At 43.5% G+C, this 16240-nt stretch overlaps 1 protein-coding gene across 1 annotated transcript; it reads right to left on the bottom strand.

Annotated features, from left to right (window-relative positions):
• Positions 1–10480: 10480 nt before the first annotated feature.
• LOC101482297 (ferritin, middle subunit) lies at positions 10481–12216 on the bottom strand. The gene is made up of 4 exons (XM_004570323.4): positions 11900–12216; positions 11299–11445; positions 10996–11121; positions 10481–10891 (listed from the first exon to the last, which is right to left on the bottom strand). Exons 1-4 carry the CDS (start codon positions 11999–12001, stop codon positions 10736–10738), a joined length of 531 nt encoding a protein of 176 aa, XP_004570380.1. The 5' UTR covers positions 12002–12216; the 3' UTR covers positions 10481–10735.
• Between the last annotated feature and the right edge of the window lie 4024 nt (positions 12217–16240).

The raw sequence follows: 16240 nt of genomic DNA, 5'->3' as shown, positions 1-16240 counted from the left end.
ATAGGACTCTCCTCAGTTTGCTGCATGCTCTGTCGTGTTCAGAGAGGCTAGAATTCATCTCGGCCCCAGCTATGCTCGTTATAATACCACTCTTATGCAGGCCAGTGTATGTTCTTTTGCGTCAACCCCATTGCAAGAGATGTTCATGTGGGGATTCAGGAGCACCAAATCCCACTGCACGTTATGTTTCAAGGAATTAGGGAATGACTGCTGACCACAGAAAAAAGAATTTTGACCAGTTAGAGATGCACCACTGAAAGATGGCTAATTAGTATTTCTGCACAGCATGGCTGGGAGGAGTATGAGAGATCTGGGTATATAGTAGGGATGGGTATCGTTTAGGTTTTATCCGATACCGGTGCCAAATCGGTACTTTTGAAACGGTGCGGGTGCTTAAACGGTGCTCGAACCGGTGCTTAATAAAGAATGGAGAACACAAACTTTGTCCAAAAACCTCCCATGTTCAGCTGTTTTGTTTTGTTTTTGTAAAAAGATAACAATGTTAGCCTTTTCTGCAGCTATGGGGCATATATGGTATCACTCTTGGTTGGAAGCAGTGCTTAAACAATGAAAAAAAAACACAAACTTTGTCCAAAAACCTCTCATGTTTAACTGTTTCCCACTTTTTCTTTGGTCATTTTAGCCTTTTTAGCCAGGGTGAAGGGAGTATCTGCCATCAAACAAGAAGACAGCCGCATGTAGCTATGATGATGTTTGCTAGTTCACCTCACATGCATTAATGTAATAACGTGGTTAGCCTACTCAACGTAAATTACACACGAACAACATGAAGCTACTCACGCAGAGAAGAACGGCTGCTGCTGCATCATCATCCTCATCATTTCTGCTACACTGGCAGGGCTAGGGGCCAGGACTCTATTCTTCGGGGTTTTGGGGGATGTTGCTCCGGGTCCGATAACTGGCAACCCACCCAACGTGCACAGTGTGAGGTCTCGCAGCAAGCTATCAAATACGGCGCATTTCTCGGCTTTTAAAAAAAACGCTATGCGTCGCCAGGTGTTTCATCAGTTTCGAGGTGTTACCTCCTTTGACAGTATCACAGTATCAGCTTAAAGCACTTGTTGCTGCTGAGTTTGCATATTTTGCTGTGAAGTACAACCAGACCTTTGACCGCTTCACCTTGGGCATTTTAATCTGTAGCTCTGCTCTAAAAGAACGTACGTACCTGGACCCGCCTACTATCCTGGGAAACGTAAAATGATTGGCTAGAAGTGTGTCACAGCTCAGGGAAATAAAGCACCGAAATGTGCGCTGCTTTTCGGTCTGGTTACTACCGTTTATGTCAGAACCAGTGCCATCATGGCACCGGACACCGGTACCCATGCCTAGTATATAGAGTCCAGAAAGCACCTAAAGAGAGTGGGGCAGTATATACACTTGCATCTTCAGATAGCCATAGCAAAGTAAACCATGTTCATTGTAGCTTTCTAAAGGATGTAATATGATAAATCGTTATATAATACTTTTCATATATTATGTTACACATTACGCTGAGAGTGGTTCTGTTGCTGAGTTGGAGTCATCCTGTTATCTCTTACTACCTCAACTGCTTCAATGACGGGAACACAAGTGAGGAGAGATGTTACATCATACGAAACCATCTGCCTCCATAATGACGTCTGTCAGGGGTAGACATTTGTTCAAAACACAAGTAAGAGAAATGAGACAACTGCAGACCGACTCAGAGTGTAATTAGAAAACGTGCGCACGGGTGAATGTCTCTCTGAGAAGACACACACCCCGAGCACAGGCTCACTTGCTTTATTTATAAGGCAAAAATGGGTTACATAGTACTTCCTCTTTTTAACAGTCAGGGAAAAGGTTAAACATTAAATCAACTTATCTGATCTTTCACACACTGGGATAAAAATACAGAAGTATATCATGCTTTATCTGACATCACAGACATTATGGAAAAGAATGCATCATTATATCATGCTGTCAAAACATCTCAAACATTTCAGACACTTAAGTAAGGAATGTATCAGTTTTCCTTTAACAATAGACTTGATTAGGTAATTCTTCAACAATAGGCTTGGTTATGTGAAAATATATGAACACACAAAATATAAGGCATACTTGGTTAGAATATAAGGCCTACTTGATTATATTGTATTATAGAGATTTGGTTATAATGTATAATGTAGAAAATCTCCTAACATTTCCCTCCTGTTGTTAATATATTTCACATGTTTATATCAATGCATAGTCACTTGTTAAATCACATTTTCAACTTGCATATCATTCAGTGAAGTATCTAAACATCAGCTCTGTTAAGATTATCATAGACATTCTCTTCTCTGTTTTCTCTATTTAGCATATCATACTGGCGAAAGGGATCCTCCATATCTCTCTGGATCAAGACAAAATTTCCTCTCCTGCAGCTCTCTGTTTATCTTTATTTTCTTGTTTTTGGGCACGTTTAGCACTGCGTTTATCATTTTCTGCCTCCCATGCTTTGAAAAGTCGCCATTCTGCTACACGTTTTGCTTTTTTCTTTTGACTTTTTTCCTCAAATAGTTCTTTTTGCAAAGCAGCTTTTAAAGCAGTTATTGACTCTTGATTGCATTTGCCTTGCCAGGCTGGACAATAAATTTTATGTGGATTTCTCCACCTATTTGCACTGACTCTTCCTGCATTTTGACAGTTTTTTTCAAGCTTTTCTTCATCTGCTGTTAATTTTATTTTAGTTTTAGAATTACCCATTTTGAACTAATTACGTCAGAACTGTGACACCTTCTTTGGCATGAAAAAGTGAGAATGGGTTTTCAATAACAGCCTTCTACTCACTCGCTATTCGAGTGAGCGGTTATTGATTTTACGTGATGACGCACAACCCTTTTTCCACTTTAACCAATACGTGAGTGTACACAGGAAAACAGTTTGAGAAGTGGTTCGACCGCTTATTGGGTCGTAAAAACAACTCACTCCTCTATTTCAACACAAACAAAGCGCGTTCTTATAATTTTTATTGAGATTTTCCATAGGCCTATTTCATGTAACCTTCAACCTGTTCCGTTGCAGCCACTCCTAGAGCGACCGGAACTCGTTCCGTTACAGCTGCTACCCAGAGCAACCGGAACTTTTAATAGCGATTTCTAGAATATCGCTCTTGCCTGTTGTCTCCTAAGTCCCTCTCTGGACTGAGATCTGTCGGCGCTCACCAGGCTTACACTATTTTAAAGGAAAATCTCAACATCAACGTATTTTAACGCTTGATGGAATGCAGTGTTTCATATTCACCTTACTGTGGCGCTGCGTTCTGTGATCCGGTGCTCATCGGGTCCTGCAGCCGTGAAGGCCTGTGTAAGACGCTGACCGGAGATCGAATTCACGCTCCCGGATTTTCTTTTGCTGTGCACAGACTCTTTTCCAGCGCAGGCGTCACGACGTCAGGATCCGATGAAGACCGTCTGTGGAAAACTAGACGTTAAAAATAACAGTCAGTTCTCCGGCTACGAAGGACCAATTAAATGTCAGGGGTAGACATTTGTTCAAAACACAAGTAAGAGAAATGAGACAACTGCAGACCGACTCAGAGTGTAATTAGAAAACGTGCGCACGGGTGAATGTCTCTCTGAGAAGACACACACCCCGAGCACAGGCTCACTTGCTTTATTTATAAGGCAAAAATGGGTTACATAGTACTTCCTCTTTTTAACAGTCAGGGAAAAGGTTAAACATTAAATCAACTTATCTGATCTTTCACACACTGGGATAAAAATACAGAAGTATATCATGCTTTATCTGACATCACAGACATTATGGAAAAGAATGCATCATTATATCATGCTGTCAAAACATCTCAAACATTTCAGACACTTAAGTAAGGAATGTATCAGTTTTCCTTTAACAATAGACTTGATTAGGTAATTCTTCAACAATAGGCTTGGTTATGTGAAAATATATGAACACACAAAATATAAGGCATACTTGGTTAGAATATAAGGCCTACTTGATTATATTGTATTATAGAGATTTGGTTATAATGTATAATGTAGAAAATCTCCTAACAACGTCTCTCGCCTTCTCAGAAAAATCCAGAAATGTGGTGTTTAGAGCTGACTACCAACAGGTTGAGGATCAAAGCCAGAAACTTTGAGGTGTTATAGATGACCAAGTTGATCAAATAAACAATATGATCTTACAGGTACACCCCTTGTACCTGTTCTCAGTATCTTCAGTAAACCATACAGAATTGGTGTAGTTTCCCCTGGTTATAGCCTGTGGCATGAGGTCCGGTTAATAGCATCGTCCTGTTTCAGACAATCTTCCTGTAACTACTTCCTGGGTCTCGTTTCAGGGGCTCATAATTTTCCCATGATAGTCTTTCTGGTTTAGCAAAACTGCGCACCAACCCTTGTCTGACAGAAGGACGACAATGTTGTTGTCTTTACTAAGCAATGTGAGGGCCGGGGGCTTTGCATTGCTGCGATAGGCCAAAACTTCCACATCTGCTTTCACATCTGCACTGTGTTTTTTTTAAATTGCTGATTTTGTGGCTGTGATCATTTCCACTCGTGAGATTTTTCTCAGTGTTCAGTCATTTTGCGAGAATGTTGTTCACTGCTTGAGTGACTTGTCTGCCAGAAACATGCTCATGTATCCACATCCTCAGTGTGGCATCTTTCTCTCATCTAGTGGCTGAGAATACGCTCTGTGTTTTGCTGATGTCAACAAGTAAGTCAAACTTGCTTTGTTGCCTGGTCTTAGACTGTTCATGCTGTGCTGGATGAGCCTTTTCAATGAATTCAAACACCATTTGAAGGGTATTCTCATCTAGACTCACTGTAAGTCTCAATCGGAGCCGCTTTCGAATTTAACACATCGATGGTAAAATTTGTTTGTCTCACCTGTTCATTGAGCAGCTGGCTCTGTGCCTTCTGGAAGATTTTTGTTGTGGTTTCTGTAGTCAGCGCTCTTATGTTAAGTTTGCTCACATACTAGGTTGAGGCAGTCCTTCCCAAAGTTGGTTAAAATGTCTTAATGCATGCTCAATGATCCAGGTAAGGAAATCCTAAAAAGTTGATTCTGTTCAAGTGAACATTGCGTTTTCAGTGGAACAAATATTCTGTCATTCATCCAAGTGACTTCTGCAACCTAAGCTTCCTGCAGGTTTCCCCAACCTTATAAACAGTACATCTGCAAAATGACTGAAGCTACACTGATTAACAATGGGCCGTGGTGTCACCAACAAACTAAGCCCAAATCATCACCCGTGCTTGAAAGTTGGTATGAGATGTTTGTCTTGATATGCTGTGTTAGTTTTCTCCAAATATAGCAGTGCATTATGGCCAGACATCTCCACTTTGTTCTCATCTGTCCAAAGGACATTGTTCCAGAAGTCATGTTCCTTTTAGAGGAAAGAGGAATTCAATTGAATTCAACGGAGGGTGAAATTAATGTGGCAACAAAACAGACTGAGGGGTATAATTAGCAAGTGCCAGTAGCCCTTGGTTAAATCTAACATCGGTGCCTAACCGGTCCAGCAGCTCATCGACCCGGTACATGGGGTAAGCATCAAACTGTGACACTTCATTCATCTTGCAGTAGTCAACATAGAACCGTTTAGACCCTTCTTCACCACAAGAACTACGGCGCTGCATCAGGCGCTGTGCGACTCTTTGCCATCATTGCTGGTGTTGCATAATGGGGCACAAGATGACCTCTCTTGACAGTTCTAATAAATATGAAAACATTCTTCTCCACAACAGAAACCTGTAACAGAAACCTTGAAAAAAGGTGGGTAGGGCTAAAAAGAAATATAAAATAATATCTACAGCTCACATCTGACAGTCAAACAATTAGAACTGTTAATGGTAAAACACTCCCCCCTAGTGGTCAAAGTTCCAGTTCAACTTCTGTATAGAACAGGGGTCGGCAACCTGCGGCTCTTTTGTCCTTATACTTCAGTATTTAGCTAAAGTGTATTTTATTTGTCTTTAGTTCTTTTTTTAACTTGTAGTTCTAGAAGATTATTGTGATATTGAAATATAAAATAATATTATTTTATTATTTTTCATCGCTCAAAGTAAGCGTCACACTCGCGTACCCGCCGAAACGCCTGCATTTATCGAGACTTTCAAACCCAGGTAGGCCAATTATGGATCTTTGGGTCCACATTATGTCAGCAGCTGTTCTCCACCGTGAACTATGTTAAAACAAACAGCGCTCACGCCTCACAGACGACAGCTTACAGTCCTGCGTAAACTGACTTCGTACAGCCCTGATCTGCAGACGCTGTGCGCAGAGGTTCAGGAGCAGAAGTCCCATTGTAAACATATCACGGCAGACCCGACGATGTTTGCATGAACACGCTTTTCAGCATCTCTATATTAACCACTATTCACACACGGTTGCTGTACGCATACAGCCGGCTGTAGCTTTGCAGCTCACAGCCCGACACACACCAACGCAACAGCAGAGAGAGCGCAGACTTTCAGGCGGCGAGGCGTGATTGCGGGTGCCGCTCAGGTGCGTCGCCTCCCCAGCAGCGGCGCTGCAGACCACGCCCCGCCACACAGATTAACCAGGTAAAATACATATTTAGGCAGAATTTTGCAAATATCTATTTTTAATAATTTTTTATCAGCATAGTGCTTTTTTCAAAATATTTTTAAAAGTCGGGTCAAGGCTCCAAAAGCACAAAGGTGATATAACAGTTTTTGTTTGCTGGATCATTTTAGTTCAACATCTTTCCTTTTGTTATATTTCTTAATTCTAACCAATATAGAAATTATCTATTAGATTACATTAGTCTTGACACAGCCTCTGCCACCACATCAGATCAATTGCTCTGGGCCCCTTTTATCAGCTCCATCACCTAGTGGGGGTGGGGGGTCATAGTTTGGTCCCGCCTTCACTGTTGTGATTGGTGAGGGGGTAGGGACAGGCTTAGGGCGTCGGGGGGTTCCCCGGAGGCATCTTCCTTGGGGGGCTCAACCCGGGGTAGCGGTCACGTCCGGTTGAGGGCTCTGTTGGCTCTCAGGTGACTGTTTCCTCGCGGCTGCGTGCAGCGGGGCTAGGGGAGGGTCTGTGCTGACGGACGTGGGTTACTGACCTGGCAACCTGGCTGCCCCTGGGTGGGTCCGGGATGGGCGTGAGGTTCTGGGGGTGCTCCGTCTCTGGGCGGGGGCCCGGGCCGGGCCTCGGGGGCTCGGGTCCTGGTTGGTGTGTTGCCGGGGTTGTGGGCGGGTGGGTGCATGGGGGCCCGGCCCTGGAGCAGGGTGCCGCCGGTGCATCGAGCCGCCTGGGGGGCTCTTCAACTGGTGGGGGGGATGGTCACATCTGGCAGGAGCTTTCTTCTCTCAGGAACTCTCTGCAGGAGGGGGAGATACAGGAGAGGTGGAGGAAGATCTCAGCCTGGGCGTTTACCGTCTTATGTAGTCTGGAAGATGTGTGGTTGGTGGGGTGGGTGCAGTTTTCTCTGTGGTGGGGTTGGGTGGACTGTCCAGGGCTCTGTGGAGCCGGGGGGCGCTACTGCACTGGGCCCCGGTCTGATGGGCCTGGGCCCCCCTTCCCTGGCGGGTCGCGGAGGGTGGGAGTGCCTACTGGGGTCAGCGGGGGAGCTGGCCCCAGGGAGGGGTTACCTGCCCCTCCCTTCCTTCCCTCCCCATCTCCAGCTGCCTCCCTCTTCCCGCTCCTCCACAACCACCCACACATGCAGGGCCTTGGAGTGGGGGTATGTCACCAGGGTGCAGAGGAGGCTACCCCCCCCCCCCTGTCCCCTTCTGGCTGCCTCTGCCTCAATTTTATCCCACAACTTAGACATTCACATTATTCACACTCTCATTACACATACATATAGGATCTTGGGGGTGGGCACAATCACGGAGTCCAAATCACCATCAGGGTGTATACCTCACCCCTGACGTCGTTGCCCACCTCTCAATTTTAAATACACTTAGTCATTGAGGGCTAGCAGGAGGGACCATGCGCTTACCTGCTGCTCCTTGGCAGGTAGCTCCATGCCCTCCTGGGTTTTAATTGCACCTTAGAACACATATGCATCAACACTACAATGAGCGGGTGGAGGGAGGTTTGGAGTCTTCTCCCACCCCCATTCTCTGCGGCCTGCTGGAGCGGGGGGGCTAGTAGGAGGAGTTGGCCGTCCGACTGCGGTCTGGGGTGTGGGGCCTCCCTGCTGCTGCGGAGTCGGGGTGGTCTGCCTCTCCCCACCGCAGGGAAAAGGGTAACACCACCTGGGTCTGGGTGCAATTCCCCCCTCCAGGGGCAAGGGTACCTAGACCCGGTTTGTAGAGTACGCTTGGGGAGTGTGATTGTGTGTACAGCGTCTCTTTATGTCTGTCTCCACGTTGGTTGAGTGTGGAGTGAGTGCATATGAGAGCATGAGGGTGGGAATGGATGTTTGTGTCTGTGTGTGCCTGTATGTCTGTGTCTATATGTCAGGTTGGGTATCAGACGCCACCTCTCTGGGGACACCTCAGGCCCTCCAAGGTTTGGAGGCCTATCTCCACCCACCACCACTTCCCCTGCCGGTGGCGGACTCCCTCAGGTGTCGGTGTGTTGGTGGTTCTTTGTGTCTGGGGGTGGGCGTCCGGGTACACACCGGCTCACTCCTTGGCGGCCGCTTGTCGGGGCCTGGGGCCTGGGGCTCGCTCGGGCCCCTTTGGAGGTGGGGTGCCCCCGGCCTCTCGGCCTAGGGCTCGGTCACTCAGGCGCAGCTGGGGGCCGGCGGAGCTCACGGGCGCGTCACTGCAACCCCCCCTGGCTTCTGCTCCGCGGCTGCTGAGTGAGCCCTCATCTGGGACTCTCCTCAGCTCTTACTGGAACAGTGGCGCGGCTGCCCCTCTGTTGGTCTTCCATGGTCTCTTGTGTTCTGGGGTCCTCTGGATGTCTGGAGTTTTGATCTCCTCCATACCCGCTTCACACCCTGGAGGACGGGGCTGTGGCCCCCCCACACTCCCTAGCAGATCATTACATGGAGAAACCTTTGGAATGCAAGCATGCTGATCCACACAGGTATGCACACATGGGTATTCACAGACGCGGACTAAAGCTTTCTTGGCTGCTGCCTCAAAGCACACTGTGCGCTGTCTATCTTGCGTGCTGCACAATATCGTTTATTACTTAGTAAATACTGATATCTATGACTAGCTAGTTTATTGTGATGGTGCTTTGTTTTCTCTATTATTATGTTGCTCTTTGTTGTTTGCTGTCTCCTCTGTTTGTTTGTTTGTTTGTTTTTTCTCCATACAGGTGACCCAGGAGTTTTTTTTTTTTTTTTTTTTTTTGTCTCTCTTCCCCCCCCTTCTCACCGTCTCTTCTCCCCTTGGGTTTTCTTTCTTTCTCTCCCCCCCTCTCTCTCATTCATTCCCCCTGTCCTATTTATTAAAAAAAAAAAAAAAAAAAAAAAAAAAAAAATGACAAAGGATGAACTGAAGCTCTGCCATCACGTAATGTCGCATACTGCTGTTTCTGATGTCATTTAAAAAAAAAAAAAAAAAAAAAAAAAAAAAAAAAGAAAATAAGATTTCAACAATTTATTTAAAAAACATTCAGCAACATTGAAAATGTATTAGTTTGTATTTAAGGTTGTAACCTGTTACTGTAATGCACAAAATAAAGTCATGAAACATGTCACCAAAAAAAAAAAAAAAAAAAAAAAAAAAAAAAAAGAGTTCAAAATGTGTTCATTACATAAATAAAATGTAATTTTCTCTGTAGCACTTCATGGATTTCATAAGCAACACACCTTAGTTGTTCACACAAAGCATAAAAGTAAAAAAAAACAGTGTTATCGTCATTTTACATGTCAGAAAGTATTTGCGGCTCAGTGTTTTCTTTTGTGTGGAAACCGGCTCCAAATGGCTCTTTGGGTGTTAAAGGTTGCTGACCCCTGACAGGCCTATTACTTAAGGAACCTTTGGTTAAAATATACCGTGAAAAACATATTTCAAAGTATACTATTGTATGAATAAACTTTACACAGGTGGCTTTTGTTTCTCCTGGAAACATTTTAATAGAACATGGTTACTTTTACTGGGTAGTTAAAATTATCTCCATTCTTAAGTATGAACTTAAGGTCAGTGGTTACTGTATCTTTTAGCCAGACCGCTTTAAAGAAAATTACATGAGAGCAAGTTTACTGTAGCTCAAAAGTCCAAGTCTGGCTTTTCAGTCCCAGCTTTGTTTCATCTGACCAGAAAAAGGATTCTCAAACACTCATTGCTTTTGCAGCCCTATCTGTCAGAATTCATCCACCCAGCAACTGTTAAGTAAAAGCACAATCACAAGTAACAAAGTCTCATTGCTTTCAGCCATGCAACTGCAGGTCTGCACTGAGGTGGAAGTGTACCAAAATGTTGTCAGCAAGTGTCAGTTAACATGACTTCACTGTGCAAAACGCCAACACTCACATTCTGATTTAAACACTTATTTGTACCCCAAGTCACTGAAGTGATTCGTGAGTGAGTCACAGATGCAGAGAGACCAAAGATCCAGCTCAAAATGTTTATTCAGATGAACAGATCAGAAACATTTCCAAATGTCAGACAGCTTAGAAGCAGAGCCATACCCTGATAACATCCATCGCTCCATGTGACATTTCACACAAACACCACAACATACAAGAACTGATGCCAGCTTTAAAGTGAGGAAATCAGGAAAGAAATCAGCTGGAGCAGAAGTGAGTTTACTTCAAAGCCTGTGTTGTTAACATGCTGACTCCAGGCTCACTTCTACGTCTCAGCATTTAGCTCTTGTCACCCAGAGTGTGCTTGTCAAACAGGTACTCTGCCATCTTGTTGTTGTGGGCATCCATGCGGGTGAGGTTAGTGATGTGGTCACCCAGCTTCTTGATGGACTTCACCTGCTCATCCAGGTAGTGGCTCTCCAGGAAGTCACACAGCTGGGAAAACAAACTACAGTTAACATTTGATGATTTGTCAAACATGCACAGCATCAACTAGTTCAGTCTTTAACCCCAAACTCTTCCCTCCAACTCCCACTTACATGAGGGTCATTATGCTGAGAAGCCAGCTTGTGCAGGTCCAGCAGAGCCTGGTTGACATTCTTCTCCAGCTGCAGAGCACACTGCATGGCCTCCAGCCCGCTGCCCCACTCATCACGCTCTGGTTTCTGCACAACAAACAATTCTGTTAGAGACTGAACACTTGTTTTAAGCTCTGTATACACATTACACACTAACGCTAACAACAAGAGAACAAGTGTCATAACACTGCTCATTAATCCCAGTTTCTGTGTTAGAGACACAGTCAGGTATGTCACAGCAGGACTGGTTCAGTTTGTACACACCTTGATGTCCTGGAGTAAGACGCGACCTCCTCTCTTGTTCTGGAAGGACAGCAGCTTGTCAGCGTGCTCCCTCTCCTCATGGCTGTTCTCCTTGAAGAAGTGGGAGAAGCCTGGCAGGGCCACATCATCACGGTCAAAGTAGAAGGCCTGACAAATCAGACACAAGTTATTAATTGGTACACACCACCAATCATTTCGCCCCTGTACAACACAAGTTATACAAGTTTAACTTTGATATAAAATGTTTCAAATTTGATTTAAAAAGACAATGTGCACTAAATTCTGCAGGACAGAGTCTACACTCGTTTCCTGCGAAGCGAGCATGTGTATGGAAAAGCCACCGTAAGCATGACGCAGCATTTTTTGGTTACTTAGTGACAGTACTTGTGGTGAAAATACACTCCGTATCTGACAACCTGCTTATTGGCACATGATAGGCAGCAAAGAAGCCGTTACTGAAATCATGTATTACTGAAATTAGCAACAACATACCGGACTTTACATTTAACGACTCTACTCCGTTCTCTTTGTCTAGCATTAAGCTAATATAGCTTGAGACTAAGGTTATTACAGACATCAGCATCACATGACGTGTTCTCACCATAGAAGTGTAGGTGTAAGACGCAAACAGCTCCATGTTCACCATCCGGTTGATGGCGGCCTCGCAGTCGCGGTGGTAGTTCTGGCGCACTTGGGACTCCATTTCGGCTGGCGTTTCTTGTGCTTTTTATTAACAAAAACGGTGCAAAAATAAAGCTTCACGTCGACTTTATGTGTAGTGTTCAAGTAGAAAAGGATTTTTCTTCCGAAGTGCAGAGTAGCTGAAATACAAAGCGGGACGAAGTCAAGAAGTTCCGTTCAAACACTGTTGAAGCAAAAACTCCTCAAAGATTTCTCCCCTGGTGTGAAACGGCACACTCGCGGGTCCCTGTATTTATACTCCACCGGAAGTGCTCGCGCAAGATGTGACGTATGTTTCCACCAATCACTGAGCCGGGGTGTCTGTACCAGCTGTGACTCACAGGATGAAGTTGCATTTTTTTCTCCTCCTGATTCGTAGAAATCTCATCATCCACTTTAATGTTTAATGTGACCTGCTGGGAGATAGTCACGTGCAATGACAAAGCATTTTCACATTTCATCAGGAAACAAGCAAAATATGTAAATTATATAACGATTAATCTCCAGATACTTGTAGATGTAGACTTCCTGATGCACAGGCAAATGGAACGATATCTAGTCATTTGTTCAATACGTACAGTACTGTGCAAAAGTCTTGAGCCAAACCACATTTATTTTGTTGTCAAGAAGCCAGAATGTCCTGTATTGTTTAAAGCAGTGGTTCCGAAACTAGGGTACGCGTACCCTCGGGGGCACGCAAGTGGCTGTAGGGTGTACACGAGGGTTGAGGTTGGAGTGGCAATCACGAATTTAAAAAGCCTAAATTTGCTTTAATACAGTTTGCTGTGGTTATTAAATGACTATATACCACCCTCTGGTGTTCAGCAAAAACATTGCACTGACAAAATAAATGGGCGTGACTTGCCCGATTGACTGAGGCCTGACAGTCAAAGTTGCCTCCAAGCATTCAGTGCAGCGCAGAAATGGACAAATGGTTAACAAGAAGAAGGAAAAAAACACCCTACCACCAAAACACCGGCCACTAAAACCAATCAGCTCATATCTGAAGATGCATTTGCCAGTGACCGCACAGGTGATTGTTCAACAACAATGGTCAGATTGGGGTTCTAGCACAGATGCATCTGTGGTTACTAGCCAAGTGGCTAGCATAGCTGGAGACAGTCGTGGAGAAAGTGATTAAGGGTCTGATGCAGAGCGTCAAAGTGGGAGAAAGCATATCACCTCGGACTGTAACACACCCTCATCAAAGAAGCGCAAATATGATGACAATTATATTTTGCAGGGATTCACGTGTATAAATATTGGTGGATATTACCGGCCACAATGTGTTAATTGTGCAAAAGTATTGTCTAACTCAATGAAACCTTCACTATTGTGCAGACATTTAGAGACAAATCATCCCCATTTGAAAAATAAACCAAGAGAATATATTGAGCGACAGCTAAAATCACTTTCAACAAGTAAAACTTGCATTCGAATGCCAAATCCTATGAAGAAAAACAGACTACAAGCATCTTACATGGTCAGTTACAGAGTGGCTAAAACCAACTTGGAGGACCTCGTTCTCCCTGCTGCTTTAGATATGGTAGGGACAATGGAAAAGGCAAAAAAGACGATACAGTCCATTCCATCAGCGCATATTTCACAGAGAATTTTATGCAATACAGCTGAATGAGTCCACGGATGTGGCTGACCTGGCGCATCTCCTAATGTATGTGGGCAACATTTATGAAGGAACTATCAAGGAGGACATGCTGTTCTGTAAACTGCTGGAAGAAAAGACAACTGCCGCTGATATTTTTCAAAAGCTGGACACATTCGTGAACACACATGGACTCGTGTGTGACAGAGGCGTTAGCACTGATGGCGCATGGGCCATGACTGGGACACACGGAGGTGTGGTTTGGCGTGTACAAGCAGTCACGCCAGATGCCTCTTGGGTACACTGCAGCATCCACCGAGAGGTTCTTGCTGCAAAGGGAATTCCTCTCCGTCTGAAACATGTTTCAGCCGAGCCTACTTCGTTATGACCGTCTGACCAGGAGAGCCTAATTGAGATCGCCACAGTTGGATCTCCCTGGTGGATTTCTGCATAGGACTGCGCACTAAACAGCATGCACTGGCTAAGCACGCTATCAAGACTCTGATGCCTTCCGCCAACCACATACTTGTGAGAAAGGGGGTTTTCTGCTTTTAAAAAATGAAAACAAAACACACAGCAAGACTTTGTGTGGAAAACGATTTAAGACTCATCCTTTCCCAAATTGAGCCAAATATTGAAAAGCTGTGTGCGTCTGCCCATCACATTAAATAAAGTTCTGCTTAATGAAAGTTCACATCTGGCCTTTAAGCTCTCGACAAAATGGTGAATTCTAATAAATCTTTTGATACACTGCTAGTATTAAGTAGTAAAGTTTGTGATTAAAATTGGGTCATTACTAAAATATTTTAATAAATTCATTTTGTGGTGAGAAATAATCGACTTTGCAGTATTTAGTTTTATGCATGCGGTATTGCATTGTATTTATAGACACTAATCGTGAGTCATTGGTAGCTGACATGTTTCACGGGGTATGTGGCGGGAAAAAGTTTAGGAACCACTGATTTAAAGTAGTCTTGAGCAATAATTCTCAGGTTTGTAAAGATCTTTTAAACTTTTTATTTTTACTTTTTCCCAGTCATTTTAATCAAGTCCTTGCACCTGACTGTATTTAGGTGAAGATTTGTTTGTTAAGCCACTTATCACTGATCCATAATATACTGAAGCACTAAATTAATAAATAAGCAACTTAACAAAGAACCTATTTTAATTGTAAGTGTGTTTAGGAACTGTCAGCCTGTCAAAAACACTAAGCAAAACAGATGTAATTTGTTCCCATTTTGCATGCTGAGTCAGTGAAAAATGACAAAGATAAAAGCATAAAATATTACTTTTCCACCAACAAAGTGATTCTCAAAGAACTATAGCCTATCCCTTGAATTCGCTTCTGCGACACCATCGCTCGGCATGTCCACCTTCACTTCATCCATAAACCTTCTCTGTGGTCTTCACCTTTCCCCTCCTGCTGGCAGCTCCATAAAAAACATATGAATTCAAATTTGAAAAATGTTGGTTCACTGTCAGTATACAAGGAGGATGCGAGGAGAAATGTATAACAATGAATGTCTACAACAAACTGTAAGAGGGAGGCTGTGTCATGGTTTGGAGCTGCGGCTGGTGATGTTTGCAGTCCTGACAAAACTGATGGAATTATGATCACAGAAAAGGGCTGTATGACTTTGAGCTACCGTGCAATACCATCTGGGAAGCATTTTACTTCACCCTCCGTCACAGACGGTGTGTTCAGTGAAGATGGTCACCAGCAGGTTCTAGGTCAATGCATCTCAAGCCCACATCCACTGCCACTGTACTTAAAGGGAGATGTTAAAGACTTTCTTCAGGCATTTGGATCAACTAAATCCATGACAGTCAATCAGGCAGCAGTGCCTGGACTGGAAACAAGCCATCCTTAAAATATAAATACAACATACCAATTTCATGCATTTGAATGTAAAACAAATGTGTTGTTTGAGCCAGAGACTGCACTTATGGCTGAACAATACATACATTTTATATCAATTATATCAATACTATAACTTGCAGTACAAAGTTATGGGAAGCTTAAACTTTGTTTCAGAATTATTGAATCTGTTTTTATTGTAAGATGATATATATGACATTATAATATGTATATTAAAATTTTAAATTGTGTAACAAATAAATATAGAATTTAAATTTTATTAAATAACACCAGCTACAATTGTGGCAATATTCGTGTTTGTTGTTCAGCAGAAAAATGTCCAGTGTGTTGGCTGATACACTTTTTGATTTTAAAAATAAAAGCTGGAATCATTTAATTGCATTACAACAACTGGTTTTTAATTATTTTTAATCATACCCACATACAATGTTTGTAATGATTTAGCATTGTTGTGTTTGTCATTGCATTTTGTCTTTGTGGACTCTTGAATCTCATCTTGTTGCTGTATTCTTAGAGTGATTTACATTTCCTGGTGTATTTTCTTGTGCTTAGGAGTTTGCTGAGTATATTGTATTTATTTTAAGTTTAGTTTGTTTTGCGTCTCCCCCTTTCTGTCTCTCATTCTCTCTGTCGCCCTCGTTTTCATCTTCAGTGTCTTTGCGTTTGTCTTTCTAGTCTTATGTCTGTCCCCTCCATGCGTTCCCTTTATCGAGTCAGTCTCGTCTCAGTGTTTGTTTCCACCGTCATCCTGTGTCCGTTCCATCTGTTTCCTGTTTTAT

The sequence above is a fragment of the Maylandia zebra genome, linkage group LG4, assembly GCF_041146795.1.
Source record: "Maylandia zebra isolate NMK-2024a linkage group LG4, Mzebra_GT3a, whole genome shotgun sequence".
Classification (NCBI taxonomy): Eukaryota; Metazoa; Chordata; class Actinopteri; order Cichliformes; family Cichlidae; genus Maylandia; species Maylandia zebra.
This window is presented reverse-complemented; position numbering and strand designations above follow the sequence as displayed.